The 18,786-nt window shown below is 45.7% G+C and overlaps 1 protein-coding gene across 6 annotated transcripts in view; it reads left to right on the top strand.

Moving 5' to 3' along the window:
- LOC144608482 (tetratricopeptide repeat protein 16-like) overlaps positions 1 to 11,635 on the top strand; it is a 34,145-nt gene extending 22,510 nt beyond the window's left edge. For all 6 annotated transcript variants that reach the window (XM_078426298.1, XM_078426294.1, XM_078426299.1 and 3 more), the window contains exons 9-13: positions 4,262 to 4,509; positions 6,626 to 6,767; positions 9,217 to 9,382; positions 10,372 to 10,514; positions 11,505 to 11,635. In XM_078426298.1, the coding sequence (XP_078282424.1) occupies positions 4,262 to 4,509; positions 6,626 to 6,767; positions 9,217 to 9,382; positions 10,372 to 10,514; positions 11,505 to 11,571 (766 nt within the window). In that variant the 3' untranslated portion in view covers positions 11,572 to 11,635. The remainder of the gene's footprint in view (positions 1 to 4,261; positions 4,510 to 6,625; positions 6,768 to 9,216; positions 9,383 to 10,371; positions 10,515 to 11,504) is intronic.
- Positions 11,636 to 18,786: the final 7,151 nt, after the last annotated feature.

Genomic DNA, 18,786 nt, shown 5'->3' with positions numbered 1-18,786 from the left:
AATCAACCATCTGCTGTAATCCATACACAAGAGCTAGTTAATGCACTTGTGTTCAGAATTTATCACTCCACGTCAGGAACAATGCACAGCATCAAATATCAGATTTTGAGCAAAGTCTGCACAATTGAAGTCAATAGACAATAGACAATAGACAATAGGTGCAGGAGTAGGCCATTCAGCCCTTCGAGCCAGCACCGCCATTCAATGCGATCATGGCTGATCACTCTCAATCAGTACCCCGTTCCTGCCTTCTCCCCATACCCCCTCACTCCGCTATCCTTAAGAGCTCTATCCAGCTCTCTCTTGAAAGCATCCAACGAACTGGCCTCCACTACCTTCTGAGGCAGAGAATTCCACACCTTCACCACCCTCTGACTGAAAAAGTTCTTCCTCATCTCCGTTCTAAATGGCCTACCCCTTATTCTTAAACTGTGGCCCCTTGTTCTGGACTCCCCCAACATTGGGAACATGTTATCTGCCTCTAATGTGTCCAATCCCCTAATTATCTTATATGTTTCAATAAGATCCCCCCTCATCCTTCTAAATTCCAGTGTATACAAGCCCAATCGCTCCAGCCTTTCAACATACGACAGTCCCGCCATTCCGGGAATTAACCTAGTGAACCTACGCTGCACGCCCTCCATAGCAAGAATATCCTTCCTCAAATTTGGAGATCAAAACTGCACACAGTACTCCAGGTGCGGTCTCACCAGGGCCCGTTACAACTGTAGAAGAACCTCTTTGCTCCTATACTCAACTCCTCTTGTTACGAAGGCCAACATTCCATTGGCTTTCTTCACTGCCTGCTGTACCTGCATGCTTCCTTTCATTGACTGATGCACTAGGACACCCAGACCTCGTTGAACTCCCCCTCCTCCTAACTTGACACCATTCAGATAATAATCTGCCTTTCTATTCTTACTTCCAAAGTGAATAACCTCACACTTATCTACATTAAACTGCATCTGCCATGTATCCGCCCACTCACACAACCTGTCCAAGTCACCCTGCAGCCTTATTGCATCTTCCTCACAATTCACACAACCCCCCAGCTTAGTATCATCTGCAAATTTGCTAATGGTACTTTTAATCCCTTCGTCTAAGTCATTAATGTATATCGTAAATAGCTGGGGTCCCAGCACCGAACCTTGCGGTACCCCACTGGTCACTGCCTGCCATTCCGAAAGGGACCCATTTATCCCCACTCTTTGCTTTCTGTCTGTCAACCAATTTTCTATCCATGTCAGTACCTTACCCCCAATACCATGTGCCCTAATTTTGCCCACTAATCTCCTATGTGGGACCTTGTCGAAGGCTTTCTGAAAGTCGAGGTACACCACATCCACTGACTCTCCATTGTCAATTTTCCTAGTTACATCCTCAAAAAATTCCAGTAGATTTGTCAAGCATGATTTCCCCTTCGTAAATCCATGCTGACTCGGAATGATCCCGTTACTGCTATCCAAATGCTCAGCAATTTCGTCTTTTATAATTGACTCCAGCATCTTCCCCACCACTGATGTCAGACTAACTGGTCTATAATTACCCGTTTTCTCTCTTCCTCCTTTCTTAAAAAGTGGGATAACATTTGCTATCCTCCAATCCACAGGAACTGATCCTGAATCTATAGAACATTGAAAAATGATCTCCAATGCTTCCACTATTTCTAGAGCCAGCTTCCTTCTATGTTTAATTTGCCCCCAGTGCCTGCACCTCTGTAGAGATGAAGACGGACACTTCATTAGACATATTGATCCCTCTACGCCTGGTATTGAATGGGTATGGGGAGAAGGCAAGAACAGGGTACTGATTGTGAATGATCAGCCATGATCACATTGAATGGTGGTGCGTACAGGCTCGAAGGGCCGAATGACCTCCTCCTGCACCTATTGTCTATTGTCTATTGAATGATTTGTCCGGTCAGATTCCCAAATCTTTCTTCCCCTCTACAATTCTCTGTTTCTTTGCATGTAATGAACAACCCATAGTGACAATAGACAATAGCAGCAGGAACAGGCCATTCGGCCCTTCGTGCCAGTGCTTGCAGCTTAATAATTATTAATGAATATTGATACCTTTCATTGTTCATCACAACTTGAAGAAGATTCAAGATTCAAGAGATTCAAGATAGCTTTATTGTCATCCAAATTGGACGAAATTCAGTCACCCAAAACATCAAAAACATCAAAATAGGTATTAAAATTACACAACCCCCAAAACACACAAAAGAAACATCCATCAAGAAAACATCCATCACAGTGAGTCTCCTCCAGTCCTCTCCTCACTGTGATGGAAGGCCACAATGTATTTTCCCTTCTCCTGCTGTCCTCTCCCGCAGTCAGGTTGTTGTGGTTGCAGGCCGCGCCGGACGGTCCGCAGCGGCCCGAGCCTAAGGCGAGTCGCAGCCGCTCCCGCAGCCTCCGAAGACGGCCGGCTCCGCCGATGATAAGTCCGATCCGGGGCGGGCGAACACGCTGCTGCTGCCGCTGTTGCTGCACGTCGGGGCGGTCGTGGCTCCCGACATTGAAGCCCCCGCCCAGCAGAGAAATATCCTGCGGCCTATCTTAGGCCGCGCCGGACGGTGAAATGTCCGCGACCCAAGCCCCGTGATCCGGGGCGGGCGAACACGCTGCTGCTGCCGGAGCTCCTGATGTCGGCATCCACGCGGCCCGAGCCTAAGGCGAGTCGCAGCTGCTCCCGCAGCCTTCGAAGACGGCCGGCTCCGGTGATGGTAAGTCCGGTCCGCGGGCTCTGCGAATCGGAGCCCTGGAAGCCGCCAGCTCCAGGAGTTGGGCCGATGGTAGGCCGCAGCAGGAACGGAGACAACACCCAAAAAACAAAGGTCGGGTCTCCGTTCGGAAGGGACACCTATTTACAATTTTACAATTCCCCTCCCCCCCCCCCCCCCCCCCCCCCCAACATACACACATAGTACACAAACACAAAAACACGACATCACAACTACAATTAAGACAAAAAAACAACAAAAACACAAAGACAAATGGACCGCAGGTAAGCCGCAGCTGCTATGGCAGCGCCGCCATTTTGTCAAGAGTGAGGGAATGGGAATCGGGGGTGTGAAAGTTCTCCAGATTAGGAGGAAACCAGTAATACTACCCATGGCCCATTGAGGGGGAAGTTCAAGAGTCGAGTCGAGAGTGTTTTATTATCCTGTGTCCCAGATAGAACAATGACATCCTTACTTGCTGCAGCACAACAGAATATTTCAACACAGTACACTGAAAACAATATGATAAACGAGAGAAAAAAAGTTCAGTGTGTATATATACACACACTCACAGGTACACATATATATACACACATACTCAAAAAACAAACAACTGTCCATGACCTTCCTGTTCCATTCAACACTGAATCGTTAAATAATTGACATCAAATCACCAAAGCCATCTATGTGGCACAAGCAACATTTTCCAGCATCGCACATTCAAGACTTCAGTTAGAGTCACAGTCATGGAGCATGGCAACAGCCCTTTGGCCTAGCTTGCCCATGCTGACCCAGTTAATTGAGAACTGAAAATGGGCAATAGTACAAAAGTGCTGGAGAAAAAACCAAAGACCAAAATTGTTCCTTCATTGCAGTCCTCCATCATCCCATTTTATTGATTTGGAAAGAACTGGCAGGTTGGGTTGTTCATTGATGTTGTGTGTCAGCCCTGTCTCTGTCTGGAGTCCAAGTTTTAGTGCAACACTTCAAATGATATCAAATTTGATTACAATACATTGTTATGACATCAAATGAAAGGTTTCAATGGAAAGTCATCGAAAGGTTATCAGAGCCTGAAGAAGGGTCTTGATGTGAAACATCACCTATCCATGTTCTCCAGAGATGCTGCCTGACCCACTGAGTTACTCCAGCACTCTGTGAAACGTCACCTGTCCGTGTTCTCCAGAGATGCTGCTTGACCCGTTGAGTTACTCCAGCACTCTGTCAAACGTCACCTTTCCATGTTCTCCAAAGATGCTGCCTGATCTTCTGGGTTTTTCAGGAACTTTATCTTTTTATTGTCACAATGTGTTTTTGTTATTTTATGATCTCTGCAACCTGGTGGAGATTATGGGAGTTCAGCACTCTGTAGAAATATTCCGATAGGAAGTAGATTTATGAATCCAAGGGTCTTCTAACATAGAATAGTGAGCAAGATCCTGCAAATCCCAATCCTAATCTAAGCACTCTATTTATTCTTTTACATTCTAGTACCTTCATTTCAACAGTGTTAATTCTCCTTCACATTTCCAGGGGGACTGTGTGCAGAAGACTCAAGAATTTTAATGCAGCCATTGATGACTACCTCCACGTCCTAAATAAAGTCAGCAACATGAAACAAAGTGAGAACTACCTGGAGACTCAGAGGCAGCTCCTTCTCACCTACAATGACTTTGCTGTGCACTGCTACCACAAAGGCTTTTATGAGGAGGCAATCCTTCTCTTAAACCAGAGTATTAAGGAAGAGAAGCAGGAAAAAGGGTTGTACATTAACCGAGGGGGTAAGATTACTTTTATTACTGGCATTTGTGTTAAGGGTATGTGTTTGTGCCAGGGATGTGGCTGCCTATCGAGTCAAGGAAAGAATGTGGCTTTCATCATATAGTTATACAGAAGGAAAACATCATACACAAGAAGAACGTGCAAACTCCACACAGACAGAACCAGAGGTCAGGTTTGAACCTGGGTTGCTAGAGTAGTGAGGCAGTAGCTCTACCAACTGCACCACTGTTGTGCCACCCTGACATCGATACACTAAAACTCTCATTTGTTTGCTTGTTTGTTCCTGAACTGCAGCCAAAACGGTGCATGAAAGTGCGACAAGTTTAGGCCCAGCTTACTCACCGTCATCACTTTGGTGCTAATGGAAGAAGTTTCTTTGCAATCGGTGTTACATTTTTAAAGTTATTCACGTTTTAAAGTTTAAATCTATCTCCTAGGGAGGGAAAGGGTAGGGAGGTAGGGAGGGAGGGAGGGGATGGAGGGACGTTAAGGATGGTTGAGGGGGATGGAGTGGGGGAAGGGGGATGGGGAATGGGGGAGGGGAAGGGGGAAGGGAGAGGAAAGGAGGGGGCAAGGGGAGGAAGGAGGGGAGGAGAGGGGAGGAGAGAGGGAGAGGATGGGGGGAGAGGGGGAGGGGAGGGGGAGGGGGGAGAGAGGGGGAGAGGGGGGAGGGGGAGGGGGGAGGGGAGAGGAAGGAGGAGGAGAGGGTACCATTATAGGAGAGGTTTGAGCCCAATGGGTCCACTTGGTCTAGTTTATGTTTAAAACTTTTCTTATCCACTTGCAAGTAATTTGATTTTATTTTAAAAAGCCACATTGCTGGGAATACTCTCAGGTCGAGCAGCCATGGGGCAACAGAAATCATGAAAGTGGGATACTTGTAAAAGAATGATGCATGTTCCTGTTAGAGTGAAGAGTCCATTATTAAGGATGAGGTTTTGGGGTACTTGGAAACAGGATCAAATTTGCCAAAGTCAGCATGGTTTCGTGAAAGGGTGACCTTGCTGACAAATTTGTTGGGGTTTTTGAGGATGTAAGTAGCAAGATAGACTAAGGAGAGTCAGTGGATGCTATTGGATTTTCAGAAGGCCTTTAATGTTTCTGCATTTGAGGCTATTAATCAGGATAGGAGACCATGGCATCGATGCAAGATTGACTGAACAGCAGAATTCAATGTTCATTCCATTGGGTGTTACAGAAAATAGGTGCAGGAGTTGGCCATTCGGCCCTTCGAGCCAGCACCGCCATTCATTGTGATCATGGCTGATCATCAGAGAAGGTGGGGCTCTTTACAATAGATTGCACTAGATTTGATAATTCTTTCATGAGAGTAAGATGATTAAAGAGTTGCCCATCACTTGTCCACGGTAAAGGCTGTCCATTAATCTCAGATGATCGAGGATGCCCAGACAGGGTATCACAATGCAACTGATAAACACACATGTAACCATTGATCATAAATCTCTGGCAGAAACAAATGGTGCCACGCTGATACCATGACATCAGCCATGGCTAATGGTGACGTGATCTAATGACAGATTCAGGGCTTCTCCCCACAAAATGTGTCGCACAGTTGAACAGAGCGAGTCCACCTCTTTGTCAATACAAGGAATGTGTGAATGTTGGAGGCTGAGGGGAGATTGAAAGAAGTTCAGTAAATAAAATCATGAGAGGCATAGTTGGGGAAGACGGCCAGAGCCTTTTTCCCAGGGTGGAAATGTCCAACACTCGAGGGCATGGCTATAAGGTGAGAGGGGAAAGCTTAATGGAGATGTGCAGCATAAGTTTTTAACACAGAGAGTGGTGGGTGCCGGGAACACATTGCCAGGGTGGTGGAGGAGGCAGATATTATAGTGATATTTAAGCTTTTAGATAGGGACATGAATTTGCAGGAAATAGAGTGATATGGGTCATGTACTTGCAGGTGAGATCAATTTAACTTGGCATTATGTTCAGCACAAACACTGTGGGCTGAAGGCCCATTCTTGCACTGTTCTGTTCTATATTCTATGTTCTTTGTTCAGTGCATTCATTAATGGATGCCTTTAAATGTAAATGCTATTCGATTATATCAAATTATTTTTTAAATGAGGTGTCCGGTTCCATTTGATTCAGATTGTTTCCTCAGGCAATGTCATCTGGATTTTGCACTGTTGGACTATGAACAAGCTCAGGAGTTAGATCCTGATGACTGGCGCATACAGATTCGCATCGCAGCTATCAACAATGAGAAGGGACTTTTGGACCATCACCACAGGTGGGACGTTGGTACAGCAGGTGGGACGTTGGTATAGCAGGTGGGGCATTGGTACAGCAGGTGGGGCATTGGTACAGCAGGTAGGGTATTGGTACAGCAGGTAGGGTATTGGTACAGCAGGTAGGGTATTGGTACAGCAGGTAGGGTATTGGTACAGCAGGTGGGGTATTGATACTGCAGGTGGGGTATTGGTACAGCAGGTGGGGTATTGGTACAGCAGGTGGGGCATTGGTACAGCAGGTGGGGCATTGGTACAGCAGGTAGGGCATTGGTACAGCAGGTGGGGTATTGGTACAGCAGGTGGGGCATTGGTACAGCAGGTGGGGCATTGGTACAGCAAGTGGGACGTTGGTACAGCAGGTGGGACATTACAGCTGCTGACCCTTGCTGTGCCTGTACTGATTGATTTACTGGTGACATGTAGTTTATGAGACAAATGTTCAACCTTAATCTCCTTGTAATGTAAATAATTCAGTATTTACACAGAGATGCAAGTGTTTCTTTGTCCTATTCACTGGGACCAGAACAATGAAATCGATTCAGTTCAATTTAGTTTATTGTCACGTGTACCGAGGTACAGTGAAATGCATTTTGTGGCGTGATAACCAGTCACAGAAAGACAATACATGATTACAATCGATCCATTAACAGTGTATAGATACATGATAAGAAAATACCTTTTAATGCAAGGTAAATCCAGCAAAGTCCAATCAAGGATAGTCCGAGGGTACATAGTAGTTCAGCACTGCTCGCTGGTTGTGGTAGGATGGTTCAGTTGCCTGATAACAGCTGGGAAAGAAACTGTCCCTGAATCTGGAAGTGTGCATTTTCACACTTCTATACCTTTTGCCTGATGGGAAGGGGAGAAGAGGGAGTGGCCAGGGTGAGACTCATCCTTGATTATGCTGCTGGCCTTGGCGAGGCTTAGCATGAGGTATCAATGGAGTCAATAGAGGGGAGGTTGGTTTGTGCAATGGTCTGGGCTGCGTCCACGATACACTGCAATTTCTTGCGGTCTCGGATGGAGCTGTTCCCAAATCGTGCTGTGATGCATCCTGATAAAATGCTTTCCATGGTGCATGTTAGAAGTTGGTGAGAGTTGTCGGAGACATGCCAAACTTCCTAAGTCTTCTAAGGAAGTAGAAGCATTGGTGCTTTCTTGGTTGTTGTTGATGTGGGCGGTCCAGGAGATGTTGTTGGTGATATTGGCGATTGCATGAAAGATAAAACATTGAAACAGGCCCATCGAGTGCAGGTCATCAATCAATCATCCGATCACACCAGTTGTATGTTTTTCCACTTTTGCATCCACTACCTACACACCAGGGACAATTTACAGAGGTCACTGAACCTACAAACCTGAAAGTCTTTGGAATTCTTACTTGTAGGTTAACAGCAACACATCAACTAAATATACGATAAATAGTAAGACTTGAGCCCATACTTTGGGGCTGAGGTTGGAGCAGATATCGTTGCCATAACTACCGTTCAGATGACTTACGATCAAGGAGACAAAGAGTCCACGAATTGAATAAAATTCCATTGCACAGATCAGGGCTTGCTGGGTTTAATGGGCACCTCAAGACCATCAGATAAAAGGCCGAACCTGGGCTGCTCACTTGTGTAAGGCAGGTTCCTACAAGCAGCAATAATCATTTCTGCGACTCTGGGAATAACTGCTCTGCTTTTCTTTCATAGTAAAAGCACAGGATCTCTTACATCCACAGTAGTCCTCAATTTGAATTCTCGTCCAAAAGATGGCATCTCTGACAGTGTAGCATTCGTCAGCAGTACATGGACACGGGTCAGCAGCACATGGACACGGGTCAGCAGCACATGGACACGGGTCAGCAGCACATGGACACGGGTCAGCAGCACATGGACACGGGTCAGCAGCACATGGACATGGGTCAGTAGCACATGGACACGGGTCAGCAGCACATGGACACGGGTCAGCAGCACATGGTCACATGGACATGGGTCAGCAGCACATGGACACGGGTCAGCAGCACATGGACACGAGTCAGCACATGGACACGGGTCAGCACATGGACACGGGTCAGCAGCACATGGACATGGGTCAGCAGCACATGGAGCACATGGACACGGGTCAGCAGCACATGGACACGGGTCAGACTTGAACCTGCACCCTGCTCAGTCAGCAGAACTGCAGCTAACTGAAGCAAACTGTAATAAGGATCCTGAGAGTTGAGGCTCCACAAATGACCTGATGTTTATAACACTCCTGGCAGAAAAGCTGAAATCCCATCCTCTGCCACAATTAGATCTACAAACCACAAACCAGGAAATCACATGTTGTACACTAAACAAATGTTGAAATTCCTCCCGCTCACAAGATTTCCATTGTGCTTGAAAAGACGAATAATGATGAGCAGGTCCGGCATCTTGTTTTAAACTGATCGGATCTCCTTTTGTTTACTTTTCCCAGGAAATATCAGCAGGCAGAGAAGCGATTTACCACAGCCATTGAAGGAAACCCATACATGTCACAGTACTATCTTCATCGTGCAAAAGCACGGGAGGTACTGATGCAGGTCGCTGGGTCTCAGGAAGATGCAGTCACCTCATTGTTGTTGGACATCAGAAACAAACAGGTAAAAATGCAGGTCAGATCTAATACTTCCATTGTTCTGAATTAGATCATTAAATAGCTTGTTATTAATGCCTTGGATGTCCCTTTGTGTTTAGGCTGTAATGTTCATCAATGGTGTAGGTTTTGTTGTAAGGAGTGGACATTGTTGTAATGCAGGGAGGACGGCACAGAAAGGAAGACTGACAAATCACAATCTGCTAGCCAACTGATCATTGACTTCTTTCATTTTGTTTAGTTTAGAGGTGCAAACTTTAGCCCACCGAGTCCACGCTGACCAGCGATCAGTAGTGCACTAGTTCTAACCTACACACAAGGGACAATTTACAGAAACCAATTAACCTACAAACCCACAAGTCTTTGGAGTGTGGGAGGAAACTGGAGCACCCAGATAAAACCTACATGGTCACAGTGAGAATGTGCATAGTCTGTAGTCAGGATGGAAGCCAGGTCTCTTGCGCTACGAGGCAACAACTCTACCGCTGTGCCACTATGCCCTAATGAGGTTGATTGAGGGATAAGTATTGTCACCATACATCAGGGGAGCTTGCTTGTCCTTGAGTGTCATCAACTCTGAGTCAGTGGGTTTGGGGCCCCAGCCTTACAACTGAACCAGGGAACAAACACAGGGGATACTCTGGTACGGTATGAAAGGCAATGGTCCTGGCTGTGGTCTTGTGTGATCCCCAAGAATGAACAGCAGACCCATAGTATTGGGACTTATTCAAAGGACATAGAAGCATTGAAACGATTCAGGGGAGATCAAGCGATTCAGATTCAGGGGAGATCAAGCGATTCAGGGGAGATCACTGGACTGATTCCTGGAATGGATGAGTCGTTTTATGACAAGCTGGGTGTGAATCAGCTGGTGTTTAGAAGAGCGAGAAGCAACTAGATTTAAACATATAGAATCCTGAGGGTCATGACAGGGTTGATGTGGTGAAAGTGTGACCTGGAAGGAAACTTATAGGGTACTCTCTATTCCCTATTTAGATTATTCCTCTTCTAACACACCTATTCCCTGGAAAATCAATGGATGAAATCATGGCCAGCAAGGTTGTTGAATCTGCAAGATCGAAGCTGAACGCCAGGCTGCAGCAGGCTGCACCACTAATCCCGAGGGTGTTTCAGCAGAGGTGACATGCTGGCTGATATTATTTCAAAGTTCCAGAAATGCGGTTTTGGGAGGCCAGTCACTCCTAGGGTTTCCATTCAAATTCATTCAACCCAGTCTCAAACTAGGAACCTTCTCACCTCTTTCATTTCTCCATTCATCCTGCAATCTACCTTAGCTTTTGTTTCCAATGCTTTTCTATCTTTTATCATCTGCACAACGACGCATGCAGCAACATTCTTATTTAAAAAACTGAAAACAAAAAACCTGCACCTTTTTTTGTAAACCTGCATCTGCAGTTCCTTGTTTCTCTATCTAGTTGGCTAGCTCTCCCTGGATCCCATGGGATCTAGACTTCCAGAGCAGCCGAACATGCAGAACCAGATCCAAGGCCTTGCTGAAGTCTCTATAGACATCTATGGCCTTGCCATGTCCTTAAAGATATTAAATGGTATATTATCATGGTTAGATTTTTTAATGTTAACCTCCTTAAAAGTGGTCTACATTTGCTGCAATCCCATGGAAAGTGAACTGTGCCTCGACATGATAGCCTGTCCATGGTCTCCATGGTGTCCATGCTAGTCTCTCAGTGTAATGTTGAACGCTTTGAGTCGTTAACTTTGGAGATTAGGTAACCATTTCAATTATGTTTTAGTAAATTCTAAAATAGTGATTTTATAATTGAGCAGCATCCAGCATTATAGGGAAAATCACGTGGGATTTTGAAAATATTTAATTGGAAAATAATGTCATTCAGTTTGGGTTAAAGTGCTGACTGGAATCCTTTAATTTTCATGCAATATTTTGCTAAGCCAACAAAATACTGCCATAAAAATGCATTTTACACTATTTGGATTTAGATCAGCTCATTAGACTCAATTTCAAACCTAATTTTTAACATTTGTCATTACCTGAACATCAAATGTGAATTCCTACAGCAAGAAAATAAAATGACTGAACTATATCATAATTAGAGTGAAGATTGAGTAAATTAATTGGTCTTTTTTGTCAGCTTTACGGACAACTCATTCAAAAGCACCCAAAGGCCAGGAGTGTTGGCACAGACGAAGAGACCGTGAGGGCCAGGAGTGTTGGCACAGACGAAGAGCCTGTCTCAGGGGAATCACATAAATATTTCCAACAGATTGCATGTTTTGCATTATATTAAAGTATTTTACAACTAGTTATTTCAAAGTTCTTTTTACTTAATGGCAGTTGATGAAACATAGTTATTCTGCGTTCAAATCCACGGATTTGCAGTAAATACAATTTCTACTCATACGGTTCAGACTAACTTTTCACACAAAATTCTGGAGTAATTCAGCAGGTCAGGCAGCATCTCTGGAGAAGAGGAATGGGTGATGTATTGGATCGAGAACCTTCATCTGACTGGGATTTGCCAAGGTTCTGTCAGTGCTGGGTCAGTTGTAGGGGATGTGTGCATTTAGTAGACCAACAAGTCTCGCCCCGCAACCTCACCCATTCCTTCTCTCCACAGATGCCGCCTGTCCCACTGAGTTACTCCAGCATTTGGTGTCTATTCCATTCGGGAGGATCTGAGCATTTAGCAGACCAAATTCCTATTGGAAGGGATGAATGCATTTAGGGAACCAAACCAACTGAGCCACCTGGCCTTGGTGACTCGAGACCGATGGCCCGCCCTCCCAATGCCGATGATCCATTTGAATGTTTGCCCTGGCAACAGCGATCGTGGGCAACAGGAATCAGGCGCAACGCCAGAGAGGGGGCCTGAGAAACGGCTCCACATTCAAGGAAGGCACAAATTTCCCACTCCTGCCTTGGGGAGGTAGTGATGTGAAACAACAATACAGGGCTCTTTTGGGGCCCTGGAATTGAAATGAGTACACATTAAATCCATTAACGAGGACCCATTGGAGGGTATCTGGTGCCAGCAGCCGCGGTAACTCCAGCTCCAAGACCGTGTACAAAGTTGCTGTCAGAACACCAGTGGTTGAATCTATTCGTCCCAGCCCCTGCTTGTTGCTGATCCTTGATGCTCTAAGCTGCTACACCAACCAACATGCCACATCTGCACAAGACCCATTTGGCCAATATCATTCCGAACCTTTCCTACCATGTATCTGACCAAGTGTCTTTTAAATGTTGTTATAGTATCTGCTTCAACTACCTCCTCTGGCAGCTCATTCCATGTACCTACATGGGTTAACAAATTGTGAAAATGAAGATGAGGTAAAAGGTAATACAGGAGATATTGCAAAAGACTCTCGGAAGAATGGGAACAGAAGTTCTAGAGCGGAAAAGAAATTAAGGGCAGGGCCAATTGTGAACGATGTGAGAGGGGAGGTAAATACAGAAGTTAAAGTGTTGTACTTAAATGCGCGTAGTATAAAAAATAAAGTGGATGAGCTTGAGGCTCAGTTAGTCATGGGCAAGTATGATGTTGTAGGGATCACTGAGACATGGCTACAAGAGGACCAGGGCTGGGAACTGAATATTCAGGGGTACACAACGTATAGAAAAGACAGACAGGTGGGCAGAGGGGGTGGGGTTGCTCTGATGGTAAGGAATGATATTCATTCCCTTGCAAGGGGTGACATAGAATCAGGAGATGTTGAATCAGTATGGATAGAAATGAGAAATTGTAAGGGTAAAAAGACCCTAATGGGAGTTATCTATAGGCCCCCAAACAGTAGCCTCGACTTAGGGTGCAAGTTAAATCAGGAGATAAAATTGGCGTGTCAAAAATGTAATGCTACGGTGGTTATGGGAGATTCCAACATGCAGGTAGACTGGGAAAATCAGGTTGGAAATGGACCCCAGGAAAGAGAGTTTGTAGAGTGCCTTCGAGATGGATTCTTAGAACAGCTTGTACTGGAGCCTACCAGGGAGAAGGCAATTCTGGATTTAGTGTTGTGTAATGATCCTGATCTGATAAGGGGACTAGAGGTAAAAGAGCCATTAGGAGGCAGTGATCACAACATGATAAGTTTTACTCTGCAAATGGAAAGGCAGAAGGGAAAATCGGAAGTGTCGGTATTACAGTATAGCAAAGGGGATTACAGAGGCGGGAGCTGGCCAAAATTGATTGGAAGGAGGCCCTAGCAGGGAAGACGGTAGAACAGCAATGGCAGGTATTCCTGGGAATAATGCAGAGGTTGCAGGATCAATTTATTCCAAAGAGGTGGAAAGACTCTAAGGGGAGTAAGAGACACCTGTGGCTGACAAGGGAAGTCAGGGACAGCATAAAAATTAAGGAGAGGAAGTATAACATAGCAAAGAAGAGTGGGAAGACAGAGGATTGGGACTCTTTTAAAGAGCAACAAAAGTTAACTAAAAAGGCAATACGAGGAGAAAAGATGAGGTACGAGGGTAAACTAGCCAATAATATAAAGGAGGATAGCAAAAGTTTTTTTAGGTACGTGAAGAGGAAAAAAATAGTCAAGGCAAATGTGGGTCCCTTGAAGACAGAAGCAGGGGAATTTATTATGGGGAACAAAGAAATGGCAGACGAGTTAAACCGTTACTTTGGATCTGTCTTCACTGAGGAAGATACACACAATCTCCCAAATGTTCTAGGGGCTGGAGAACCTAGGGTGATGGAGGAACTGAAGGAAATCCACATTAGGCAGGAAATGGTTTTGGGTAGACTGATGGGACTGAAGGCTGATAAATCCCCAGGGCCTGATGGTCTGCATCCCAGATACTTAAGGAGGTGGCTCTAGAAATAGTGGAAGCATTGGAGATCATTTTTCAATGTTCTATAGATTCAGGATCAGTTCCTGTGGATTGGAGAATAGCAAATGTTATCCCACTTTTTAAGAAAGGAGGGAGAGAGAAAACGGGTAATTATAGACCAGTTAGTCTGACATCAGTGGTGGGGAAAATGCTGGAGTCAATTATAAAAGACGAAATTGCTGAGCATTTGGATAGCAGTAACGGGATCGTTCCGAGTCAGCATGGATTTACAAAGGGGAAATCATGCTTGACAAATCTACTGGAATTTTTTGAGGATGTAACTAGGAAAATTGACAAGGGAGAGTCAGTGGATGTGGTGTACCTCGACTTTCAGAAAGCCTTCGACAAGGTCCCACATAGGAGATTAGTGGGCAAAATTAGGGCACATGGTATTGGGGGTAGGGTACTGACATGGATAGAAAATTGGTTAACAGACAGAAAGCAAAGAGTGGGGATAAATGGGTCCCTTTCGGAATGGCAGGCAGTGACCAGTGGGGTACCGCAAGGTTCGGTGCTGGGACCCCAGCTATTTACGATATACATTAATGACTTAGACGAAGGGATTAAAAGTACCATTAGCAAATTTGCAGATGATACTAAGTTGGGGGGTAGTGTGAATTGTGAGGAAGATGCAATAAGGCTGCAGGGTGACCTGGACAGGTTGTGTGAGTGGGCGGATACATGGCAGATGCAGTTTAATGTAGATAAGTGTGAGGTTATTCACTTTGGAAGTAAGAATAGAAAGGCAGATTATTATCTGAATGGTGTCAAGTTAGGAGGAGGGGGAGTTCAACGAGATCTGGGTGTCCTAGTGCATCAGTCAATGAAAGGAAGCATGCAGGTTCAGCAGGCAGTGAAGAAAGCCAATGGAATGTTGGCCTTCGTAACAAGAGGAGTTGAGTATAGGAGCAAAGAGGTCCTTCTACAGTTGTACCGGGCCCTGGTGAGACCGCACCTGGAGTACTGTGTGCAGTTTTGGTCTCCAAATTTGAGGAAGGATATTCTTGCTATGGAGGGCGTGCAGCGTAGGTTCACTAGATTAATTCCCGGAATGGCGGGACTGTCGTATGTTGAAAGGCTGGAGCGATTGGGCTTGTATACACTGGAATTTAGAAGGATGAGGGGGGATCTTATTGAAACATATAAGATAATTAGGGGATTGGACACATTAGAGGCAGATAACATGTTCCCAATGTTGGGGGAGTCCAGAACAAGGGGCCACAGTTTGAGAATAAGGGGTAGGCCATTTAGAACGGAGATGAGGAAGAACTTTTTCAGTCAGAGGGTGGTGAAGGTGTGGAATTCTCTGCCTCAGAAGGCAGTGGAGGCCAGTTCGTTGGATGCTTTCAAGAGAGAGCTGGATAGAGCTCTTAAGGATAGCGGAGTGAGGGGGTATGGGGAGAAGGCAGGAACGGGGTACTGATTGATAGTGATCAGCCATGATCGCATTGAATGGCGGTGCTGGCTCGAAGGGCTGAATGGCCTACTCCTGCACCTATTGTCTATTGTCTATTGACGTTGAGGCATGTACTATATTTCCGTTAATTCAATCTCTGTGTGAAAACGTTGCTCCTCAGGTTCCTATTAAATCTTTCCCCTCTCTGGTTCTGAATTCCCCCACTCTGGGTAAAAGACTGTGCATTCACCGTATCTAATCCCCTCATGATTTTATACACCTCTATAAAATCACCCATCATACTCCCTATGCTCCAGGCAATAAAACCCTAACTTGCCAAACTCTCCATGTGGCTCAGGCCACTCAAGTCCTGGCAACATCCTCGTAAATCATCTCTGCGCTCTTCCCAGCTGAAGGGCAACCTTCCTCTGTCAGGGTGATCTTATCTGAACACAATTCTCCAAATGCAGCCTCATCAACTGTTAAGCATTGCCCGGAACATAACCACAACTGAGTAAGTAATTTTACAGTACATTTCTAATTACCTTCTTACTTGAAACATTGACATAACTCACGTACTCAGGAAGTACAACGCGCCCTGCAAAGGGTCAACCCACGCAAGGCTGCAGGCCCGGATAGAGTTCAAGGAAGGGTACTTAAGGACTGTGCTGAACAGTTGTCTGAGGTATTCACCAGGATCTTTAACCTGTCACTATCACTGGCTACGGTTCCCAAGTGCCTGAAGTCGGCCACCATAGTGCCGGTGCCGAAAAAAGCAAAGATCACCAACCTGAACGACTACCGTCCGGTTGCCCTAACTCCGATAGTCATGAAGTGCTTTGAAAGGTTGGTCCTCTCACACATCAAATCCAGCATCCCTGACTCACTGGACCCACATCAATTTGCATACAGGGCAAATAGATCCGCTGAGGACGCCATCTCTCTGGCTCTTCACACTGTCCTGACTCACCTGGAGAGACAGGGCACGTACGTGAGGATGCTATTCATAGACTATAGCTCTGCCTTCAACACGGTCATCCCCACCAAGCTCATCATCAAACTCCACCAGCTAGGCCTCAGCTCGTCATTATGCGACTGGGTCCTGGACTTCCTGCTGGAGCGACCGCAGGCAGTGAGAATGGGCCCGCACCTGTCCTCCACTATCACCCTGAGTACCGGCACACCACAGGGCTGTGTTCTGAGCCCCGTGCTCTACTCCCTCATCACACACGACTGTGTTCCTGCATTCGACACCAACACCATTGTCAAGTTTACAGATGACACAACGGTGATCGGGCTGATCACCAACGGTGATGAAACAAAATACAGAGCAGAGGTGCAGAACCTGGCGGACTGGTGCTCTGATAACAACCTGTCCCTAAATACCACCAAGACCAAGGAGCTGATCATCAACTTCCGTAGGTCACACAACGGGGAATATGCCCCGATCTTTATCAATGGGGACAGTGTGGAGAGAGTGTCCAGCTTCACGTTTCTGGGCACTCACATTTCGGAGGACCTAACATGGTCCAATAACACTGCTGCGCTGGTCAAGAAGGGACAGCAACGACTGTTCTACCTAAGAACACTGAAGAAGTCTGGTCTACCCCAACAGCTGCTGACGACATTCTACCGCTGCACCATAGAGAGCATCCTAACACATGGCATCCCTGTGTGGTACCTCAGCTGCACGGAGGCAGAGAGGAAAGCTCTTCAGCAGGTAGTCCATAGAGCTCAGAGGACCATCGGAACACAGCTACCAGCCTTAGAGGGCATCTACAACACACGATGCCTCAGAAAAGCCACCAGCATCCACAAAGACTCTTCACACCCCTGCAACAGTCTGTTCGAACTTCTACCATCGGGCAGACGATACAAGGCCTTCTACGCCCGCACCTCCAGACTCAGGAACAGCTTCATCCCCAGGGCCATAGCTGCTATGAACCGGTCCTGCTGAGCCAGATGGTCACATCGCACAGTGATCTGGCACAGATCTACTTGCACTTTATTCTGTTTTAAAACTGTTACAATTTGTTTCATTGGGTTGTTTAAATTAATACTGACTAGCTAATTAAATTATTGCATCGTATGGGAGGCGCATTCCCAATCTCGTTGTACCCCTGTACAATGACAATAAAGATATATTGTATTGTATTGTATTGTATTGTATAAAACAACTGCAGTCTTTCAAACTGCTTCCCAGACAAGTCCCGCATCACCATTCTGATTGGACCGTGTTCCCAATCTACCGCACACGCGTGTACACGTGACATTCCTGGCCGGTCGGGATGCCGGCGCTAGTACACGTAAGATGCATGTGTGTAAGATGCCAGCGCTCATACACGTAAGATCCCAGCACACATATGCATGTGTGTAAGTTAACCGTCGGGATGGTACACCAGCGCCTTGCACAATGGTAACATAATGTCCCAACTTCTTTACTCAATACCCTGACTAACGAAGGCCAAAGAAGATGATACATGTATTCCCCAATTGAAAACCACGGATGTATCGCGAGGTCCACTGAGAGGCAGTCCAAGTCTGCAGCATTTAACTCAAACCATCCCAAGTTGTATAAGAAATGTATCTACCACCTTTCAATCCATGATCTATCTACAACCCACCTATGACCTACCTACAATCATCTATCTTTTATCTGTGACCTATCTTCTATCTACTAATACTATCTACTAACTACAATCTACCATCTGCCACATATCTTCTATCTATGACATCTATAAGTATTCCCCCATTGGAAACCATGGATATTCCATGAGTTCCACCCTGAGGGGCAGTCCAAGTCTGCAGCATTCAACTCAAACTATCCCAAGGAGTACAAGAAATCTATCTATGACCTTTGAAGAGCCATTAAGAATGCCAAGTGGCAATTCTGGACTAAACAGGAGTTGTAGATTGTGGAAATGTTTGCATGTTATATAACAGGCTACAAAGTAAAGGCGGGTCGCATCGCTCCCTGTTCAATGCCGACTTTGGCAGCGTGAAATGTAGATGAGTTATTGGTGGGAAGTCTGGTCTGTGTGATGGACTGGGCTACAGCCACAACTCTCTGGAATTTCTTGCTGCCTTGAACAGAGCTGTTCCCAAACCAAGTTGTGATGCAACCCAACAGTGTGCTTTTTATGATGCATCTGTAAACGTTTGTAGGGGTCACTGGAGACCT

This window comes from Rhinoraja longicauda, chromosome 31, assembly GCF_053455715.1.
Source record: "Rhinoraja longicauda isolate Sanriku21f chromosome 31, sRhiLon1.1, whole genome shotgun sequence".
Classification (NCBI taxonomy): Eukaryota; Metazoa; Chordata; class Chondrichthyes; order Rajiformes; family Arhynchobatidae; genus Rhinoraja; species Rhinoraja longicauda.
The sequence above is the reverse complement of the archived record's forward strand: the minus strand, read 5'-3'. Positions and strand labels throughout refer to the sequence as shown.